We start from the raw sequence: 22,813 nt of genomic DNA on the forward strand, positions 1-22,813 counted from the left end.
AGACCTACATTTCAAGATAGGATAATTTATGCAGAAATTCTGTGCGCGGTCCAGATGCAGAAGAAAAATATAGTTAGATAAGGCTATATATGTAAGACTAACAGTTTTAGAGTTAAGCAAAACTTTAATGTGTAATTTTCACTATGATATAATGAGACGTAAGTATGATCAAAATACAGATTTGTTATATATGGATACTGACAGATTTTCTATGATATTAGAACGCGCGATTTTTATAAAGACATGGTAAATGACTCCAAACTTTAATTTTGTTGGATACTTCCGATTATCCAACCGATCACCCTTGCTTTTCATTAGATAACAAAAAGATGCTCGGTAAATAAAAGGACGAGTATAATGGCTTCCAAATAAAAGAAGTTATAGAGGTACTCATTTAAAACTGCTGACCTTTGACCTTTCACCCGGACCCCGACATTTCACCCTGACCTTTGACCTTTTACCCCTGACTTTTGATCCCCTCGACTTTGACCCCGAGTCGAGGGTCAAGTTCAAGGTCATTGACCCATGTGTCAAGGGTCAAGTTCAAAGTTCAAAGGTCAACAGAGGTCAAATTTGCGCCAGACTTCCCATTTCAATTCTATTAATAAATGTACTTATTCTTGGTAATTTGCAACGTTTGTAATTAAAGTTGTAGTGTAGTTTTAGCGTCAAAATACTCAAAATACATTATTATTAAATACATTGTTACAGTATGAGAGGAGGCGTGATGAAAATTATGAATGAAAATTGGGTCGTAAAAACTGAAAGGTTGAGAAACGCTGTTTTAAGTGGTTCTAGAAATAGCTGAATCATTTTATTCCTTATTGACAGAATAATAGCTGCAACTACCACGTCGTACTTTGGTTTTTCATTACAGTTTTCTCTTTCTTATTTAAACAATCTATCTTACTTGAAGCACTCAACAGTCGCATTGTAACTGAGCACCAGCTATGTAATCCTGCAAGGAATGTGTACATCATGCCTCTACACAATAAGCGATCAAGTTACGTATACTGTGTGTATAATCTCATGCTTTCTCAGGCATTATTGGAAAATCTCAACAGTTTCTTTTCACATTTTTTTTAATATTTTTAGATTTTAATCTTGGAATTTATCCCGATGTAAATATACTTTTGAAACCCTGCATCGGTGAAGATTTTATTATCATTGTTAATTTACTATTACTACCACCAGTAGTCGAAAAAAAAATTATACTTATACTGTAATGAAATAGAAAAAAATCACTAAATAAGAACAACGAATTGTGAGCTTACAGGAAGGACTAAAGACTAATTAAAGATATACTGACAGCCACTTCTATCTACAATACAGATAGACTCGCTAGATTAAGTGGAAGATTTTATGTTGACATTCCAGGATTGTTATTAGGGGTCTGAATTTGTATAATTCAGTATAATTTTTTTAGATGTGTTTCTTTTCTTAATACTTTGTGTACGCCCTTTCATTTGCTTGTACTTACCGATTTAGAATTAGTTACTATTGATCATAAGTGTAGTTTATGCAAAATAAAACTTTAGACTTAAATGGTACAGACCTTTTTAGATTTTCTTTTAGGTTTTTAACTCTCATTCTGCACTCAAAGGTTTATCTGATCATATTTCTATCTAACGTTCTGTTTTTGCTCTCTCTTTTTAGAAGTAAATACTGTTTTGTGAAATTTAATACTTTCTGTTTCTTTTTCTTAGTAATATTTTAAAAGACACTTCATTAATTTATGAACATGCGTGTGTGTAAATTTGTGCCCGTACGTTTGTGTGTGTTATTTTTTTATCAAAACTGCAAACGTTGTGTGATTGTGTTAGAGAAGTGGGCTTCATCTCTCCCTATAGAATAATGGAAAAAAGCCCTTGGGTTTTTAAGCCCAACTTTAATGGTCCCATGAACACGCATATTACGTTTCTCAAATAGCCTGTCTTAGTACACTTATTTTATAGACAATTAAATTTTACTGGGCTATATTTATTAATTACAATTCTCAGATATACAATTATAATTAAATATGTTATTAATTTCTACATACACTGCACAGTATTCATTTCAGTACAACTATGTACACTCCACTATTCTAATATAATTTTATCTCAACACCGTTTCAATTAATTCTACCATACTTCATTGATTAAAGGAAGAAATACATTTTTATAGCGATTAATAAATCGATCATTCTATTTCTTACATATATTCTTCATTTTATTTGTATTGTAAATTATCTAATTTTCAAAATAATAATTAATTAATCTATTTAATTGTTTGGATTCATGGTATTGCGATGCAGTTTTTAGCTTCTTAAGATATTTTATAAAAATAAAAATACTGTAAGTAAATAATAATCTAAAAATTAATGTATAAAATATATATTTGACACTAAATCTTTGCAAACGAGTTTGAAGTTCAATAACCCTTTAGAACAGTATTAATCAAAGGCAATCTTATTTTACTCCAGTCAATTTTCTTACAATGTAGGCCGTTTAATTTTATTTTTGAAATTTTTCCTCAAAATAAATATTAAAAACTATTCTTTTGGACTATATTTTAACGTGATTTATGAATGTGGGAATCAATTTCCTAAGTAATTGATAACTAATAACTAGTTTTTACTCCTTGTCTTCCCCATTTTGATATTTTAAAACCAACAGTTTTTTTTTCAGTTTTTTGACTATTTTTCGAGAAATAATTATTTCACTCATGAATAATGTTAATTAAAAAAAAAAAAATATATAAAAAAATATTATTATAAAATAATAAATAAATTATTAATATAAATTTCGTATAGTGAAATATTACATTTTTTTCTAAAAGAACTTTTTTTTTGACAATTGGAAAATTGTTGCTGCGATAACGTCCAAATCGGATGAAGATAATGAGAAAAATTTATATATAAGACGATTTCTACGGCATATTTTAATATTTTATTTTTGCACGTTTCACGCGGTCCTAAAATTAAGTTAGGTTAAAAAGTATTCAAAAAGTAGATTATATAAAAAAAAAAAATATCGAGGAGTAAAATAAAACGGCTGATATTTTATCACAATTTCGAAGTGACTTATTAAGCTTCAAAACTCGTTCGGTAGATGTTTAATTTTAGTTAGAAATCTTATAAATTTCATTTATTTAGGAGACAACGCAATTATAATTATCTCAATCGATAACAAGTTACAATAGACAAAATAAGTGGGTATTACTTAAATGGAATTAATTGTTTTGTTGAAAAAATTATCATCATAGTCATTATTCTGACGCTTACGAGATTTAGCGTATTTTGTTAAATGTGTTGGGAAAGCGTTGTTTAGCCAACCATTAAAATAAGGATACAAATCATCAAATTTCAAATCGAACGGTTTAATAATTTTTTCAATTAACTTTACGTCTACACCATTACTCATATAAAATTCCAAAACTTCTTCTTTGGTGTTTAAATGTTTTTTATCTAACTCCATTGTCGCCATTACTAAATACGGATCTATTTTTTTTTTACGTAATGCGTTAACTACTTCATAACTCCTCTCGATCTTTTTCAGATAAACTTCGCTGCTGTCACCGATACACCTATCAAAATATATGATGCTTATTGCAGTCACAGTAAGAAGAACATCCTGATAAAACAATAAATTTGCCTCGTGAGATAAAACATCATCATCTTTTAGTATTGTTTGAAATTATATAATTAAATATAGGAAAAATGTTTAACAAAAATTATCAATTATTCTCTTATTACCTTTGAAAGATATGAACACCCAACAGTATAAATATATTTCTCTCATAATACTACAATAATGACTTTTTAATTTAATGAATTTTATTAGCAAAAACTTATCATAATATCGATATATAAAGGGCAACCTACGATGTAAAGGGATTTTAAACTAAAAAAAATGTTTTGCTCGTCAGTAAATTAAAAAAAATTACTTTTTCAATTTCATTTTAATATAAAATTTTTTTCTATAGAACCTTTTTTTTAATATTAAAAGATAACATAAGGAAACAATAAACGTAAATATAAAAAAACGATAAAAAGTAATGATTATTTCTCAGTATTTTTTTTTAAAGTTATTACAAATTAGGAAAAATTCCTGAAAATATTGTATCATATATTTTATCAAACATTAAAATGAAAACATTAAAATTTTATCAAAAGTTTTTGAATCCGTGTTTCAAAAATTCAGTTAAGAAATTTTTCAACATAGAGGTTATTCCTTTTATTTAAAAGTTGTCGCTTCTGTAATCAACTTTGGCTGGTTTATTTATTTGTTACTTGTTGTTCACAAATTGAGTACGGTTTCAATAAATTGAAAAACTAGGTTAAAACGGTTTAGGTAGGGAAGGTAGTAGTAAAATCAATTTCACATAATTAGTAGTCGGTGCAGCTACGGATTTTTTTTTATTTTTTTTATTTAATTTCTTCCCTTTCTCTGGCTTATTTATTCCTTATTCTTGAAAAATTTGTTAACCGAGGTTGTTCTTGATAACTTTTCACAAAGCGAGATAACTACCGTGTGGAATTCATTTATTACTAGGAAAAATGGAGATTAATCCCTAATCCCGGGAAGATAGATGATGAGATTATAAAAAGCCTTAGCTATCGTAACGCACAGATGTTTTTATTTTTTCAGAAAAATTACCATTTTTATTTCTGTTAGGTCCCAAGACCCGCGTAATTCCAATGATTACGCTAGCATGCCGATCAAATATTTTTTTGAAAATTAGTATTTTTTTTAATTTAAAAAAAATAATTTTGTAGTGAATATACTACTTATTGTCTTTCTGATTTCATTTCCGTCTGTGTCGACAGGTTGTCATTCAGTTACAGTTATTTAATATGGATGAAATTTTGTATCCTATGAAAATTCCATGTCCACCAGGATTCAAACTCAGAACCTTCTGGATAAATAATAGAGTCGTTACTATTTCTCTATGAAAATGAAAAAGTATTATTGAAAAAATTGAACCGATGAAAGTATTTTAAAAAGGAAAAAATATATATATTCAATGAACTATTTTGACCCTTAAGACATTTTCACTCGACCTAACAATATAATTAATTTTTCTGTGCCCAAAAATAAATAGTTGAATTCAGAAGCAATATTAAACACCTAGTAATTTTTTTAATAGAAAATGTTATAATTCCGTAAATTTTTCCAGAATAAAAGAAGGTAATAAATAGTAATAGTAAGAGCATAATAACTTTTACTTTGATTTAATTCGCATCTAAACGTTAAACGTACATTTGAATTTAATCAAGTTAATAATGATCTAGATAATTTATTTAAAATTTGATTCGTTCTTTCAACAATAAACAGCGAACGAACTGAACTATTTATATCACGAACTACACTTGATTTTCTTACCGTTTGGTGATTTGCCAGCTCGAGGAAAAGCGTTCATTTTGTTGATAGCTAGGCTATTTTTTTCGGATCATTTCAAATCAACAGTTTTCTGGTACGTATCGTTTTATTCGAATTTCATCATAAAATTTTACTGTCGCAGACAATCTCACGTAATATTTACAATAACGACAAAAAATATAATCTATGCATCGGAAGAACAAACAACCCCTTTCTTTCATAACAACGATATTTTTATATCTGTACTTTCAGATTCATCGCCATCTTGAGTAAATAGCTTTACTAACAAACGAAAAAATTACAACAGTTGTAATAAAATTTTCTTAAAAATATACAAATATATAGCAATGAATTCAATCGCTCTGAATATAAAAAATAAATTATTTTTATTAAATTAAAAGTTTTTTATATCGTTACAATAACAATAAATTTAATCTACGAATAAAAAATCTTTCATTTATCGTATTTTAATGTTTAAGTCTAAATAGTCTGCTATATTAGTAACACAGACAATTCATAAACATCAAGACTAAAAGCACATACTTAGAAAAAAGAATTATTTTAAATATTAAACTGAAATGTAGAGAACATCGTACTGGAAATTCGTTTTTTTTTTGGAAAGAATTTTATTCTTCCTTTTATCAGTCTTTACTTGATATTAAAATATGATTGACTCGTATTGCTATCTAAAACTGAGTTCACCATTAGAAAATACAAATTGTTATTATACTATTAATTTAATTTCTTAGATTTAATGTATAAAAATAATTAAAGATCAACGTCTAAAAATTCCAAGATTTACTAAAATATTAGCAAAATTAGAACGATAGGTAAACCGCACAACTTTATAAACAATAAATATTTAATAGGCGAACATAATTTACCAGAATTTTGCTTTTAGGTAGTAAAATTACAAAGGATAGATGATTTAATGCAGTTATTAGAAGTAGACAAGGAAAGAAGAACTTTCAATCAAAATGAACACTGTTAGTATCAATTGTAAATCTAAAAATTGTTAAAGAATTCTTAATAATATTTTGTGAAAGTGCAAAATTGGGCGGTATTGAAACGTAAATATTAGGAAAATAACAGAGATTTTTGAATTGTAGTGTTGAGGAAGGATTTTGAAAATTATATAGGACGAAAAAATTCGAAATAAAGAGGTATTAAAAACAGCAAAGAAGAGAAATTTGTCATATAATCTTGTAGAGATGACCCAACTAGATCTACGAGGCAAGTATTAAAAGATTCAAATATATTTAACTTGTGTTAGAGGGAAAACTGTACAGTGAGACAAAAACAGATAATAGAATTGTAATTTGAGCAGAATAGAAATAAATTTGAAAATGAATAGAAAGATTATCAACAAATCATTCAGCTGACAATTGACTATAAAAATAATTTATTTTATAAAAATTATGTAATTATTTGCCAAAACAATAGTTCTTACGTCTTTAAAAATCGAAATCTCATAATTATTTTTTAATAATTTTCATAGTAATCATTATCATAAACTATAAAGTGTTAAATCATATCATTATTTTGACGAATAAAAAATTGATTAAATATTAAATATATTTAAATTCATAATAATAAATATTAAAAAGGTAAAATATTTTTAATATTAGGTAAAATTCATAAATTTGATAAGAACAGCTTATTAACGCTGATAAATTTTATACTCAAAAAAAAAACTAATTAAATTAAATATTGCCATCATAGTTTACTAAAGTATCGTAATAAAATACTGCCCGCGCACGTGCCCGTGTGTGTATTAACATATACTGTAAAACCATTCGTGTAACTGAGCGATCAGGAAATGATTAACCTATTATTAGATATTAGATTCTGATATTTACGAAATTTTAAATAAACAAATTAACAGTTAATATAATCCGCCTTACCAGCACGTTGATACGTTCTCTAAATCTTTCGGCTGACTTGGAAGCCATCATCAGCAGTTAAAATTAATGCATTAAAGTCAAAATTTAAAAATTATAGTTAAAATTTAAAAACCAGTCATGACTGTCTCGGTACTACTAGTATACTTTTTGAGTACAGGACCGGGACAGTCATGAATGCTTTTAAATTTTAAATATGATTAAAATCAAATCCCGGTTCTAAACTCAAAGAGTATACTAGTAGGACCGAGACAGTCATGACTATTTTTAAATTTTAACTATGATTTTTAAACTTTGACTCTATCGCATTAATTTTAACTCCTGATGATGGCTTCCAAGTAACCCGAAAGATATAGATAACGTATCAACGTGCTGGTAAGGTGGATTATATTAATTGTCAATTTATTTATTTAACATATCAGCGGCACAATTTTAGAGAAATTAAGTTTTAAATAGTTTCGAATACAGCATATTTTTAGTAATGTAAGCCAACGAATAAAAGCAATTCCAATTAATTTATTATTTAACTATCTAATTTAATACTCATAGCTTCGTTTCGTTTGCTTATTAGTATTATTTTAATGACCGCATTATTAAAAAATGTTAAAAAATATATTACATTTTTATGGAATTTTTTAATTATAAGCATTTCTATTCTGGAAAGTTTAATACTGCTACTATCATATGAAATTACACGATATTACAAAATACAAAAAAAAATATTACAATTGTGCAGTCGTTTTTTTTAAAACAAAAAGAGTTCCAATGTTAGTTTTGGGTCAAGACTATGTCGCAATGCTGCACGAAAGCTATTAAACACAACTGTTTCCAAACGTCGGTCGAGAAGCCCGTCCAGTAACAGTTTACAAACTCTTCGTCATAGAAAATACGCACGCTTGTAGATCTGTAACAGTATGTTTTATAAACAACGCTGATATTTCTTCAGATAAATTTAAAATAAATTTAATATATTATTTCATCAAAATCAACTGATATAACTATATGACCGTAGAACTACAGAACGGTTTATCTAATTCTCACCTTAACCGCAAAAGGGACACAAAGTGCTCAACAATTTAAAAAAATAGAAAGAAGACGGTTATTTCTGATAATCTTCTAACAATAGTTTTAAATTGCGATCTATTCAAGTTAGTTGTTACTTTTTATGAATCTTTAACAACTTAAGTAGAAATTTAATTGATGTTTATAGTTTCAGCTTGACTAAGTATTTTTAAAAACTTCAAAAAAATAATACTAAAGTTATCACGTTGACTCATTTTTTTTTTAATTCTTATTTTTATTTTTAATTTGGCGAAGATTTACAGTCAAAATTTAAAGAATTGAAAGAATATTTTTTTAATAATTTTTATGTACACGTTAAGTCGGTTTTATTTTTTAAGTTCTTTTTGAAAAATCTGTAACATAAAGTCGTTTTAGTAGTATGTTTCAAAATAATTAGTTGAAAACTTGATAATTTACCATAGATATCATGTAATCACCAATTTATTTCTTTATTACACTTAGGATGAAATTTCAAATAGTGTTGGTAAAAATATCCATTTTTTATTTTACTGACGGGTGTTATCATCGTGCAATCAGATTAAAGGTCAAATTACAGTTCAGTAATTGCTTACTTCATGCTTAGGTGTTGTCCTGTCTTCCAATGTTCCATTACTAAAAATCAAAATATAATCATTCATATAATATTACCCAGTTAAAAGCAATTTATCACCCGATACCTAGCAGTTTTTGCATATGCTTTAAATTTTATTTTGATAATATGATTACAAATTATATTTTTTACTGTTGAAAGACAATAATACGATAGAATTGTCCAGAATCTAAACTCATTATATATATATATATATATATATATATAAATATGTATATGATTTTTTTAATTGTATTTTTGGTACCTTCAACTATCAAACATCTTCCTTAAATAATATTTAATACAAATCCTTAATTTTTGCGCTTATAATGTAAGCAAAAGAAATCACAATTTACGGTAAAATTGATTTTACTATTAGACTACTAGAAAATTTAGTTTGGTAAATAATGATTGTAAAAATAGTACACACTAAAAATTTAGTTTCAAAATTTACAAAATTCATAATATTTTGCTTCACAAATACGTTTCATTTAGTTTAAAAGTTCATTGATTGAAATGTTGCAAAAATTGTTGGCGAAAATTATTTTGAAGTAACAATATTTTAATAATTACTCTTGGAAAATTATTCATATTATTCTAAGAGTACTTTCCTGAATTCACTCTTAAGTTGTATTTATCATTCGATTATAAAAAAATCTTAAGCTTCCAAGAATATCTGACATGTTACGATCACGTAGAAAAGTTTATCGCGCATCAGTCCATGGGTTCAAGTGATAGTTCTTTTTTCGAACACCTAGGGGCATCTACGCTCAACTGACATCCGGCTAGTGTAACTGATGTAGATGGTAGATGAACATCTGTCCGATCCACATGCACCCCAACAACTAACTTTATTAAACATCTTTATCTTCCATCGGAATAGATTACAAAATCAAAATTACTAAAATTAATGAAATAGAATCAATTCTCAATAAACAAATTTCATAGTATTAAATGGTGAATCCACATTTATGGAAGATAAATTTCACTGATATAGTGAAAACGTAGTACACCGACTACAAACATAGTAATATCAAAAATTTTCCTATTTGTAAAGACGTTCCACGTATATGTAACTAAAAACCAAAATTAAACTGTTTTTTCAATCTTTATGTAAGTAACTGATACCTAAATTTCATTTCTATAAGAATGATAACTACTCCACAGAACAAGATGAAAATCAGAGTATATCGGATTGATGTTGATTTGAGAATTTTATCTATGCCAGTCAACATATTTATCGGTAACTTTTTTTACAAATAATTATAAAATTTTTTTCTTACTTTTATCAGAGTAATAATTTGAAACTTACATGATAATATAATAAATTAAATGTAAAGATACGATACCTTTTTTTCCTGTTAACATTTTATAGCTATGTTAATATTCGAAATGACTCATTACAATAAATTACTATGTTTTAAATATTTTATTTCATAATAGGTTGTTTCAGGAGGAAATAGAAATAAATTGGTGACTGATTCTAAATCTTGAGTAAGGAAAAAGATTCATACAAATAAATATATGTCAGAAAATGCTTTTTTCTTTTTACTTTTTAGCCTCCGGTACCGCCGTTAGTTATTGTTTCAGAGAAGAGATGAGATGACAATATTGTGGTGTTTAATAATGTCAATTCTTTCCGGGATGTTGTAGAGTTATGGCTAGCGAAAGATTTTCCCGGATTTCAGTTCCCTCTTTGAAATGAGGTCATACAGAAATTTTAAGGCATTACGTAACGGATAAATTTGATAGTTTCTTATGTTTTTGTGACCTGAAAACTGAATAAAACTTATCTCAGAACTGTATCTCTTGTAGGTTTCATGATATCCAACGTAAACTAGAAAATTTGAGACAGGAAATGCAAGACCGAGTCCCGGCTTCCAGGTGGGGTCGCTGGGCACGACTTTTACGGATCTGGTGGCTTTGCACTGGGGTTAGAGGCAGGGCAAGGAAATTAAGATCCTACCGAGGGGCCTGCCTGTCATGTCGGACTTATAGCAGGTAGGCGGGTAGGCTCGTAAATGGACACTCCCCTGGGTGTGTTTATGCTCCACGTTGATCCAGCCCGGAGAAGGAGATAATAAAATATAATGTAAACTAGAAAAATACGGTGACGATAAACACGATTTTGTTATTGAGATTTGTAGGGAATTTAATTCTGAGAAAATTGATGCCATAAATTCTATGAAAAATAAAAAAAATATATATTATTAAAAACAAAATAGAACAAAAAGTTAACAGAAAAATATTATTAATTTGAAAAAAATTAAAACGTAGTTAAAAGTACAATAAATTTAGACCTCTGAAAAATTATATTGGCAACACTAACTGTATGCTTCGAAATTAATTTGAATATTAATCATTGGCATAAATTTGTGGTTACGTGTTTTAACAATAAACGTTAGGCGATTTACTTGTTATTGACATAATTTTGATTGTGCTTTATTATTTTTTGAGAATCAAGTTATGCAGTATTTTTGTGTTTCTTGTACTCTAAACTGTACCTACATTTTTCCAATTGAATCTGAATTTAAAAATGTAAAATACTCTGTTTTAAATTCTCCGTTTTGATGAAAAAAGCATGTCTTCATTCATGCAGTATACACTGATATGATTTTCGTTAACGCCTTTTGCAATTGAAACCCTCTAGCTGCGATAGAATAATACCGACGTAGGTATCCAGAACGAGTAGTTACAAACTGTTAAATATTTTATAGAATTATTAATAATTTTCTTGAGAAACTTCCCAGCGCTTATATTTCATGTGAACGTCAACCGGTGCATGGTGATGAAGGGAAAATATTCTTCGGGTTGTACAGCTTAGTCCTACAACGAGCACGCGAAGAATTACTTCACGACTCAACATTCCTCAAAGTACAGAGTGAAGGACATTACATGGTCACCGACTGCGTCCTTATCATGTTCAGAAAGTTCAGCACCTTCAGCTTAGTGACCACACAAGACGACTGCAGTTTTTTCAATGAGTTAGGAACAACTACCACTTAATTCTTGTTGATAATATTTTGGGACGGAGCTACTTTTACCCGTAATAGTATAAGCAACATATGGAATTCACATACTGGCATATTTTTGTGAACTATTTTCCTTGTTTCAAACTCTACAGTAGAATCAGTTCCCAAGTTATTTCCTTTCCTTCTGAATCACCTATATATTTTTAAAACATTTACCGTTGCACCGGTGGTACGGTGCATTAATATGATATTCAACACATGCAGAATGAAGCCATTCCGTTAAAATTCCTTATTTGTATCTCTTCACAATTATTTCTGTTTTCACGATCTACATTTCGGATCTTCAAACTGAGATCTCCGGGTCGGTTTTGAGGTGCTTCAGATAATATGGCTTGAAATTTCCACAAAGTTTAATTTTTTTGTAATTTTTTTAAATGGTGAGAGAGAGAGAGAGAGAGAGATAGCGATATATTATATTCAGATGGATAATAAGATGATAAGTGCAACTGGAAATCATGTTGTCTATTTCAAGCTAAAAAACTTTCAATACAATTAGGATAATGATAAAAGACTAAAAATATGTAAAAAATAATAAAATCAGATAATTTTAATTTCACTATTTTGTCCTCTATCGGTTGCATGTTCCATCTTTAAACGTATTCCTGTTATTCTCAATATTATTTATCCTGATTTCTTCCAGTCTGATATAAATATCACTATTATGTATTACATTGTAAAATTTCTCCGATAATTTTCGTTATGATACAGGTTCTTTAATAAAGGGATTATTTTTTTAACTTGCTGACATCGTTATTGACAAACAATCGTTCGTTATTATTAACAAACAATCGTTATTGTTTAGAAGGTACTACACTATAGTCGGATTTATTACAACAGATTAATAACTAGTGCGGTCACAACTTTTATTCAATTCGAATCCAAAATACAAACCTTTTTAATTTGTTCTATTATAGAGGAGTTCAAAATCGTAAGCTGCCACCGTTTTTTCATGCTATTTGTAATCCTACAAATTTGTAAACCGTGTCAAACAAAGGATATACCTAAAACTACGGCAAACTGCAAGATTCCATCAGTCTTATCATTACAAATACGTCTGTATTCGAACGAGTTTTTATTAGAATAAATGTTTCAACAGCAGGTATACACGGTGGTGGTAACCGGTGGTGTTCGTATATTACCCTCACTAACAGAAGCAATAAAACAGATCATTTGAAGATTTTTTATGGTCGAAAATAATTGACTAATGGAAAAACTTAAAACGAGCTTGATTATGTCAGCTTTTTTACTTCCTTGTACGAAGTAAAGTAAGTATTGTGATCCCGAAAATTTTGGTTTTCAGATTTCAATGGAAATATCCATTTTAACCATCCCTGAATTCATTTTGACTAGATTTGGCGTGACGTATGTACGTATATATCTCGCATAACTCAAAAACGATTAACCGTAGGATCTTGAAATTTTGGCTTTAGGACTACTGTAATATCTAGTTATGCACCTTCCCTTTTGACTGCAATCGACTGGACCAAAAGTGTCCAAAAAGCACAGAATCCAAACAATTTTGATTTTGGGCTTTTCCTTAACTGTAGTAACAAGCACTCATTCAGAGCTTTTCAACGTTATATCATAAGTGGTACTTATTTTCACTGGTTCCAGAGTTATAGCCAAATCAAATTTTAATTAATAAAATATTTGGATTTTACAAGGGGAAGGCTCATATTTTCATTTTCGTGTTTGAAAACAGATGGATTAATGATACCAAAATTTCAGTTCTTTCCTAAAGTAATTCGGGTGGGTTGAAGAAGTTTATAGGTGACTGGAATCATTTATCTCTCAAGAGAGTATCTTTCTAAACCAGAATAATTTAACTCACATTTCAATTTATATGTATGATAATCGGTTTTCTTACAATATTACATAATTATTATACATTCCTATATATTTGAGAAGAGTACAGTTAAAAAACACTGTAGGACTTTCTCGTATTAGCGTAGCAAATCTTGAAATTTCCTCGAAAAACTGATACAAAGAAATAACAAATTATGTATCATTTTGTAACGGACTGTTAAGCACTAATATTAAGAAATTTTTGCTAACAAGTCGTAATAACAAACATGATTCATTTTATTCATGATAAAAAATTAATTTTTTTTTTATTTTGATAAAAAATGCGATTATTAAACGGTAGAAGTTTCTTTGCCTTTTTACACTTCTTAGAAAAAATCATCTGCAACATTTATAAAATCTAAACTAAAAACATTGTTTTTATTATTAGTATGTTGTATTAAAAATGTAATAAACAGATATAAATTATACGTAGAAAAAAATATTCAACGAGACATTTAACTAGCTTAATTATGGTATTGTAATAAGGTCTAAAATACGGAAGATTTTTAAAACATTTAAATCTGTTATAAAAACGCATAATTTTCACTTCAGAGGATTGTACTTTAGTTGCGTGTTGTGAACTCTGAAGTGACCTCTATGTTAAGTGTCGGTAAAGAGCTACACTACCTTTCCATTGTTAGATAGATACTGAAGAGGCACTTGACTAAAAGCTCTTTTCTTTGCCCTGCCCTTTTTCCAGGCGGAGACAAAACGTATTTTCTAAAATATTATTGTGAATTTCTATTTTGAAACATATTTTTAAAGTTTTAAATCCGTCTATAATTTTTAACACATTTTATGTTTTAAATTTATTTTTTTAAAGATATAAAAAATAAAACAATGATGATAAAATGTTCATAAAATATTTATAAAACGGTTCTTTATAACGTTTTCTAAATAATTATGAGGCGAACTTCCTAATGAATAAATAATTGATAACGCTTTATAAAATTTAATATTCCAGCTGGTATCCTCAGGAGTCAGTTATTCTTCTATTATTAATTTTAACCTAAGACAGTTCTTTATTTTTACATTGTAACTTTTTTCAATTAATTTTTTTAAGTAATAAAATAATCTTAAATACATCTTAAAGAAATAATGTAAAAAAAAATTACATCTTGAAATTGCTTAAATAATACCAACTCGGCAAGAGGTAATAAATATATTTTATAACGTAATCTGGAAAAATCTATGCTATAATCGACAATTTCTTGTTTCAAAAAATATCAAAAGTTAAGTCCATAAAAATTTACCTGCTTAATAATTTTCTGTTTACATTTTACAAATTTTTGTAATTAAAAAAAAAACAAATATTTAAATTGACATATATATTAAGCATAACTGCTATTAGTTTGAAGTTAAAAATAATCGATTAAATTTTACTTTTTCTGTCTCCTGTCTAATTATTACGTAAATATAGTCCCTATAAATATTATTCCCAAGCTCGTATTTCTGAAAATAAGTAGACTATATCAGTAAAACAGGCCACGACTAGTTTTCTTCAAATTTCGTCTACCGTCCGTTACTAATTTGTATTTATTTAGAAAATCAATATACCTTTTTTCAGTTTTTATCGTCGTAACCGTAGTCAGTTTTAGTATTTTGGTCGAAAACCAATGACTGATTGGTGGATCAGTGCGAGGAGGCCATCGTTTGTTACATATTTCTTCTCTACTACTTTTCAATCCCGCTTTAGCGAGGACTTCTCTTACCCTCATATTCAATACGTCACGGTTGATCACCCACCTCTTCAGTGTTTGCCATATGTCTTCCTTTCTCATTTCAAACTCGTCTAGTACATGTTTAACTTCATCAGGAGTAATTAGTATTGAATCATAAACCTTTTTCTGGGCTTTAGGATCGTGACGAAGTTTCTTCCAGGCTTTCATCGATTGATAAGCTAAATAGGGGTCGATCAAATTCTCTCGTAGACATTCGGCCAGTTGTGGAAGATTCCAGTCCTTGTATATTTCCCTAGGAGCCCATTTGCCTGGCCTTGTAAATGGACCCTTTATAGCGTTCATGTTGAATTTTTCCGATCTGTCTCTTTGCTTATACCACTCCTTCAGTCCTTGAAAAGCTTCCTCCATTTCTACCTTGAAATAATAGCATGCTTCTGCCATTTGCTTAGGACCGTATCCGTATTTGTCATAAAGGTCTTTCTTCTTTTTTTTTGGAATAGTAGAATTCATGATTCGAAAAACTTGCAGGGCTGCGTAAGGATGAAGTTCTAGGTAAGAAAAGTTACCGATCAATCTTTTCCAAAACATATTATCTTGTGTCGGACGAGAAGTAGTAGACGTAGTGCCGAATGTAAAAAATATATACTTATCAGCCACTTCCTTGTAAATTGACTTGATTTCGGAGCTTCCGATATTATCAGCTGCCTCAGTTGTACATAAGCATTTCGTTAAAATGAGGTACAGCACCATCTGAAAATCCTAACAATAACAAGAACTGTTCTACTCATTTCATTCAAACATATTTTATTCTATTCTACTTTGCTCTAATTTATTTTATTGATGTGCAGTGTGTTCCGAAAAAATATAGTTGCATTTTTTTTAATACAATCATGACAAGAAATTTTACTGTATAAATTCATTATAATTTAAATTCAAACAGTTATTTTTTTGAGAGTTAGTCATATTTATTTTGGATGGTTTTTAAAATAGATTTGTGAGTTATTTATTTGGGCGGAATTATTTTGTTGTTATCCTGAGCTTTTGAGAGGTAACTGACAACGTTTTTAGAAGTATATTCCTTTATATACTCTATTTTAGTTATATTCGGGTTTTGGCTGATATAATTCAAGTAACTGGCTTTGTGAAAGGATCCATTCATTAATCTTTAGGTTACCCCATCAGTGGAGGATTACCATTAACAAATAGTTTTAGTAGCCTTCCGATGGAGGACACAAATATTTCGGACCCAAAGGAACCCGTCAAGCCTCCACCTATCGTGCTTCACGGGATAAATGATGTGCTTTGGTAATACGAACTGGTGAAAACAGTCATCGGCAAGGGAGATTATAATATACGTCTTGTAGGAGAAAAGCAACGTAAAATAATTTCTAAAGATATAGAGGTATCTAAGAATCATAAATCTACTTCGTGAATAGAAATTAATAGGTGATACCTTCACTAGAAAAGCCCAACAAGCCTTTCGTGTTGCGATTAGAAACCTGTATCACTTGATTCCGCTGGAGATGATCAGGGGAGAAATCGAAGGACACGGGCATAAGATAAGGAACATAGTAAATGAACGCCAAAGAATAACTAAAGAGCCGATAACAACTTTTTTTTTGTGAACCTGGAACCGCAGGAGAATAACAATAGTATATTTGAGCTGAAATAAATAGCCAATCGCAACGAGCATTCGAAATACCGCAGAAAACTACGGACCTCGGGCATTGTCTGAGATAAAAATAGTACGGGCTTGCCAAGAATAAATGCATGGAGCCCTTTCGCTGTGTGAAGTGTGAAGAAGGCCAGAGAACAACCGATAGTCCTAGAAAGGACAGGAATATTCCTGCAACCTGTGCTTTATGCCACTCCGATCATCCAGCAAACTATCGGGGTTGCTGAGTATACAAAGAAATATTAAAGAGAAAACACAGGCAAAAGGCGAGTTGAAGTTCATAACTTACTCACGGGTCAAATCCACTGGCCCACGTTTGAGCATCTGCCTCACGTTTGATGATGATAATTTCCCACATTAGGACATGGAGCACATGGAAAGTGGACACGAAGCCTGAGTCTCTCCGCCGATCATATACTACGGCAGCCGGCCGTAGTAGTGACAATGTTGTGGACAAATTAAAGAACAATTTTTCAAATGTAGATCTCTTCTTTCAACAGATAGGAAGTCTAATAAGCTTACTTAGTCAAATTCTCTCAAAAAACTGTTAATAGCAAGGTTATTACTTAAAGTTATATGGAATATTGACGGCCTAACTTCTAGACGGGAAGAACTGGAAACTGTGGCAATTACCAATTCCTTGGGCTAATATAAAAGACGCACTTCACAGACCAGAATTACCTTATACTTCGAGGTCTCTCAGCGCTCATGATAGATCACTTAGATGGGAGAGCTCATGATGGAACTGCGGGGCTGGTAAGGAGTTCTGTGTGACATCACCAACTCCCTCTCCCTGGTTTCTACACTAACCAGATTCAAGCGACCACGGTGTAGGTTGTAGACGGTTTGGGACCTACAAGACTGTCAGCGGTGTACTGTTCTCCTTGAAACACAATAATGAACGAGTTAAATGCGTATACTTTGAAACATTAGGTTCCAGGTTTAAAATTTGGTTGGGGAGGACTAGAACACTAAAGATCTATTGTAGGGTTCTCGGTTGACAATAAACCGGGATGGACGTTGACGGAAAGGATATTGACGAGCTGCATTCTAAATCTACACCTGAAGGTAGTCTCAGAGTTTCAACCAGCATACTGGTCTACGGACTAAACGAAATCCCTGACTTATCTGACCTTGATATCACTTCGGATATGTCATCTAAATAGTACAGTTTGATAGAAAATAGCTAGCTATGACTCGATGACGATAACGTAATTAAAACGAGCGATCACTCGCCCGTTTTATTTAGGTTAAATATGACGGTTTTGCTCGGAAGAAAAGGAAGCATATCCTGTATATCAAAAGAAAAGACTAGGACTCTCATCAAGCCTGGATCGAGGAAAACTGATCGTCCCATTCCCACTTGATACCCCAGAGGACTACGCAACGTACATTTTAACTTCAGTCATGCAGGAAGGTGCATGACTGCAGAAACAGTAGAGACTGCAGATACAGTAACTATCCGAGAGAGTGGATAGATCAAATTGGCTTAAAAAGGCGTCTCAGACGAAAATGGCAGCGGTTCATGAGACTGGAAGATAGAACACTCCTTAATAGAGCTGCGCGAGACTGACAAGGTTATTGAAAACTATCAGAGACGAAACATTCAAGGGTTATACGAGAAATCTTTCTAATCTGAATAGGGACAGATGCATTCTATGGAAAGTCACGAAGAGTTTCGACGACCCGCAATGATTTTACCTGCATCATTTCAGGTGCATATTGGCTGATCGGTGAGTGATGACAAAGAGAAAGTCGATCTATTTGCTTTAGACCGAGGCGAAACATTTTAGTCACATGATGAAGATAGTTCTGATGACAGAAATTAGAGATTTTCTGTGCTGTACTCAATATCCACTGCAAACCTTCCAACCCTGAAAAATTGCACCACCGCCTGATTCGCCGATGTGACAGGTATGTTTGCCTGCGATAGACACAGCTATGTGTATTAAATTCAATACTGACGTAGACTCTGGAGTAGCCTCGTGGGGCCTGCAATCATTATTCCTATCATTATACCTTATCTGAGCACTGGTAAAGAAATTACAGATAGAAGTTAATCAGAATAAATCGAAACATATCCTTTTCGCAATGAGAACAGGGGAATATCCTAGTGAGAACCTGGATGGTGTTTAGATCCCAGACCGTGTACGGTATCTTTGATTCCACCTAGATCGACTTTTAACCAGAGAACAGTGAAGGAGAAAAGAAATAAATTGAATGCGAAATATAGGGAACTGCATTGGCTACTGAGGAGAAACTCATATCCCACATTGTCTATCAAAATACTGATATACAAAGTTGTCCTACGACAAATCTGGATCTATTGTGTGGAGGGAGTTGTGGAAAATAAAAAGTAAACGTAACGTCGACAAAACATACACCGTTTCAAAAATAAGGTAATGACGACATGGTTCACACGGAAGATGAGATTCACGAATAGCTAGACCTTTCGTCTATTCATGAGGTTGTGAAACAGTGCGGTGTTAAGTACCAACGGAATTTAGGAATTCACTTTAACCACCTTGCAATCAATCTATTTAATAACAGCGAGGACTTCCGAAAGTTGAAACGTGTCCACATACTAGATTTTGAGAATACTGGATGACAGATTACAAATTATTATCACCAATACTGTTATTATTATTTTTTTTTGTAGTTTACTCTTTCGTTAATTGTTACTTGTTACATTGTTCTTTTTACTATCTACATTTTTATATGTCTATCATATTACTAACGGGATTTGTCGAGCCTTTTCCTATTAGATATTTTTTTTCTTATTATATCTTTTTCTTATACGAGTACATAATGCTTTTTCTTGTTTATTTGATTGTTCAATTATTTCTATTGATTATTTATTTGTTCGTTATTTATTTCTGCAAACTACGAAGTGAAACCGAACATATTCATATATTTCAGAACTTTGCTATTGATAATTTTAGTTTTTTTTTGTATCCTAAAGTATTGATTGTATAATCATTGGAATTTACTTAGAACTCCAAATCATTCAACCTATTTGGATCATTCAACCAATCGGTTGATTGTAAATCAACCGATTGTAAATTAACCAGTTGTGGAAAAAAATCATATAATCAAGATTTCATTAGCAAATAAGATGTTCTTTCTTATTACACTATATTAATTTTGTTTATTTTAGTTATAATTTTTACAAGTCCAAAAATCTATTCCTCCTTTTAGGATATCATTCGATTAGATTTTATAGTAACTATTTAATTTTACTTTTTATAGTTACACATTATTCATGTGGACGCATTTTATTTTTTTATTTATTTTTCCATTCTGTTTTATAAGCTATCTAAATCTTTCCGTTTTAGTTTGGAATTCGTTTAATGATCTATTCCTTTTAATCAATCAATCCTATAGAAATTTAAAACGTAAATTACTTCTACTTTTTTAATTATAGGACTGATATTCCCGTAAGAATTTGTTGTATGAATACTAATCAGTTAATTGCAACCACAAAAATTGTATGGAGAAACTGATCGATTAGACTTATTGGCTTCACTTGGAACGGCAACATGTAGTATCATTTTTATCTTCAGGTATAAATGATGACTTTAAGATGATCATGTATTTACATTCATCGCAAGTATTTAAGTGGTCATGAGTTTTATTTCTGTATACTGTATTTATTAATTACATATTCTGTACTTACTTAATTCAATAATTATACCGCCAAAATTCATTTTGTAATTTAAGAATAATATATATTTATTTATTTATTTTTTTATTATTCTCAAATTTAACAAACTTTACTAAACTGCAATAAACCAGAACTTAGTACCTTTTTTTTCTGTAAATGCGGTTAAGGAAGTAATTTACTTATGTTCTATAATTAATGACAAGACGGTTGCGTTGAAACTGTAGTACTGCCAGTAGCGTTAAGGTATAGTAAAAATCTATCATCGTTTGCATAAATATAATGGGTTCTGGTTTCTACTTTTCTCGTAAATCCGTCATCCAGTTCGCTATGGCGGATTATTTTTTCACATTCGATTATCATATCGTTGAACGAATCGTAGTATCTTTTAACGTTTCTTATCCGAACTGCCGGTATTTTTTCAAAAGGACGTAGATTAAAACTCTGTGCGAACGTTGTTACGTTTTGTAACAAACGATACCTTTTTGTGTCGGTATAATGGATGTCGTATAAATCTCTACAATCTTGATGCCTCAATTTACGACCGATTGTCGGTACCGTTACATTGGGACCTGCTGTGTGTCCTTTTAACATAAATCTCCTAATTGCTCGAAACACTAATGGATGCTCTTTTTTAATTGTTTGAACCGGTTCGTATACCTTAAGAAATTCTTTACGACGAACGACTTTCATTTTTAACTCCTGTGCTTTTATATTGAAGTCGCTCCAAGATTCGTTACGATATAACTTAACTAATCTCTTCAATATTTCTGGAACGTAATTATTTTCCATTTCTTCCTCTAATGATGAAAAAACTTCATCCTTCATCTCAGCTTGAGCACGTTTTGGTGACATGTCGTTAAAGCACGCTTTGTATGCTACTGTTACTGCAGGATCTTGCTCCCAAGCAAAAAGAGCTTCGTAAGCATCGACCGCATTCAAATTTAAATCCTTAAGCATCATTTCTATGTGTATAGGTCGTAGTCTAAAATTACGGATTATACTTTCAGAAGCGAATTTGACCGGTTCGTTCTTGATTAAATGAAGAGCCTGAAACATTTCATGGGGATCGAGTGCGTGATCTTTTATCCATTTAATCATTTTTTGCGGATTCCATTTACCTTCATAGAACGTTCGGTATTTCAGTCGATCGTCTTTTGTGGCCGTAGTCACTGTAAGAACCAAGACTACGAACTTCACAGTACGACTCGCCACCTATAAAAGACCGAATGAAATCAAAATATTCTAAATATTTCAGATTCTTCAAGGAAAAGGATTGTCTAATTAAGTTATGTACAAATGAGTATTAAAGAAAAAAGTCAATACTTTAGTATAGCGAGAATATATGTAAGCAAAGAAATAAAATATGTAGATTAAGAAACAAAAAAAAATTAAACAGCAGTCCGTTCCCGTTTTCTGAAAATCTAAATGACCAAAAGTAATTTTTACTTTATTATTAGTATGTTGGGAAGTAAGTTTTTAGAAGATACTGTAGATTTACTTAACTATATATTAAGTTTCAAAAATAATTCTTTTAAAATTTTATTTATATATTCTACTTATTGAACCGCTTAAATATTTTATATTTTGTAAAAGCAAATACATAATTGCAAAATTTACAGGCGGTTGGTTGGACACAGATGACGGTTTTAGTTTATTATCTCCGCATGCTAGCATAAGGCTTGATATTATTATTTCTTTTCACTATTGTATATTAATTTTTGAATATTATGAGTATGTATTCGATGCAATAACTACGAAAGAAGATAATATATTATGATAAGACTTCACGTTTTTCTTTTTAGCCTCTGGTAATCACAGTCAGGTATTACTTCAGAGGATGAATGAAGATGATGTGTATGAGTGTAAGTCTTAAAGTCTCAGGTCGACCATTTCTGAGATGTGTGGTTAATTGAAACCCAACCACCAAAGAACACCGGTATCCACGATCTGTTATTCAAATCCGTATAAAAGTACCTGCCTTTATAGGACTTGAACGCTGG

The 22,813-nt window shown here is 30.4% G+C and overlaps 2 protein-coding genes across 2 annotated transcripts in view; one reads left to right on the top strand and one right to left on the bottom strand.

Moving 5' to 3' along the window:
- Positions 1 to 22,813, top strand: part of LOC142334301 (neuropeptide SIFamide receptor-like) — a 668,171-nt gene that overhangs the window by 386,249 nt on the left and 259,109 nt on the right. The window lies entirely within an intron of this gene.
- LOC142334300 (uncharacterized) overlaps positions 20,425 to 22,813 on the bottom strand; it is a 30,679-nt gene continuing 28,290 nt past the window's right edge. Inside the window, exon 2 of the mRNA XM_075382223.1 lies at positions 20,425 to 22,025. Coding sequence (XP_075238338.1) covers positions 21,006 to 22,025 — 1,020 coding nt within the window. The 3' untranslated portion in view covers positions 20,425 to 21,005. The remainder of the gene's footprint in view (positions 22,026 to 22,813) is intronic.

Source organism: Lycorma delicatula, chromosome 1 (assembly GCF_047948215.1).
Source record: "Lycorma delicatula isolate Av1 chromosome 1, ASM4794821v1, whole genome shotgun sequence".
NCBI classification, from domain to species: domain Eukaryota; kingdom Metazoa; phylum Arthropoda; class Insecta; order Hemiptera; family Fulgoridae; genus Lycorma; species Lycorma delicatula.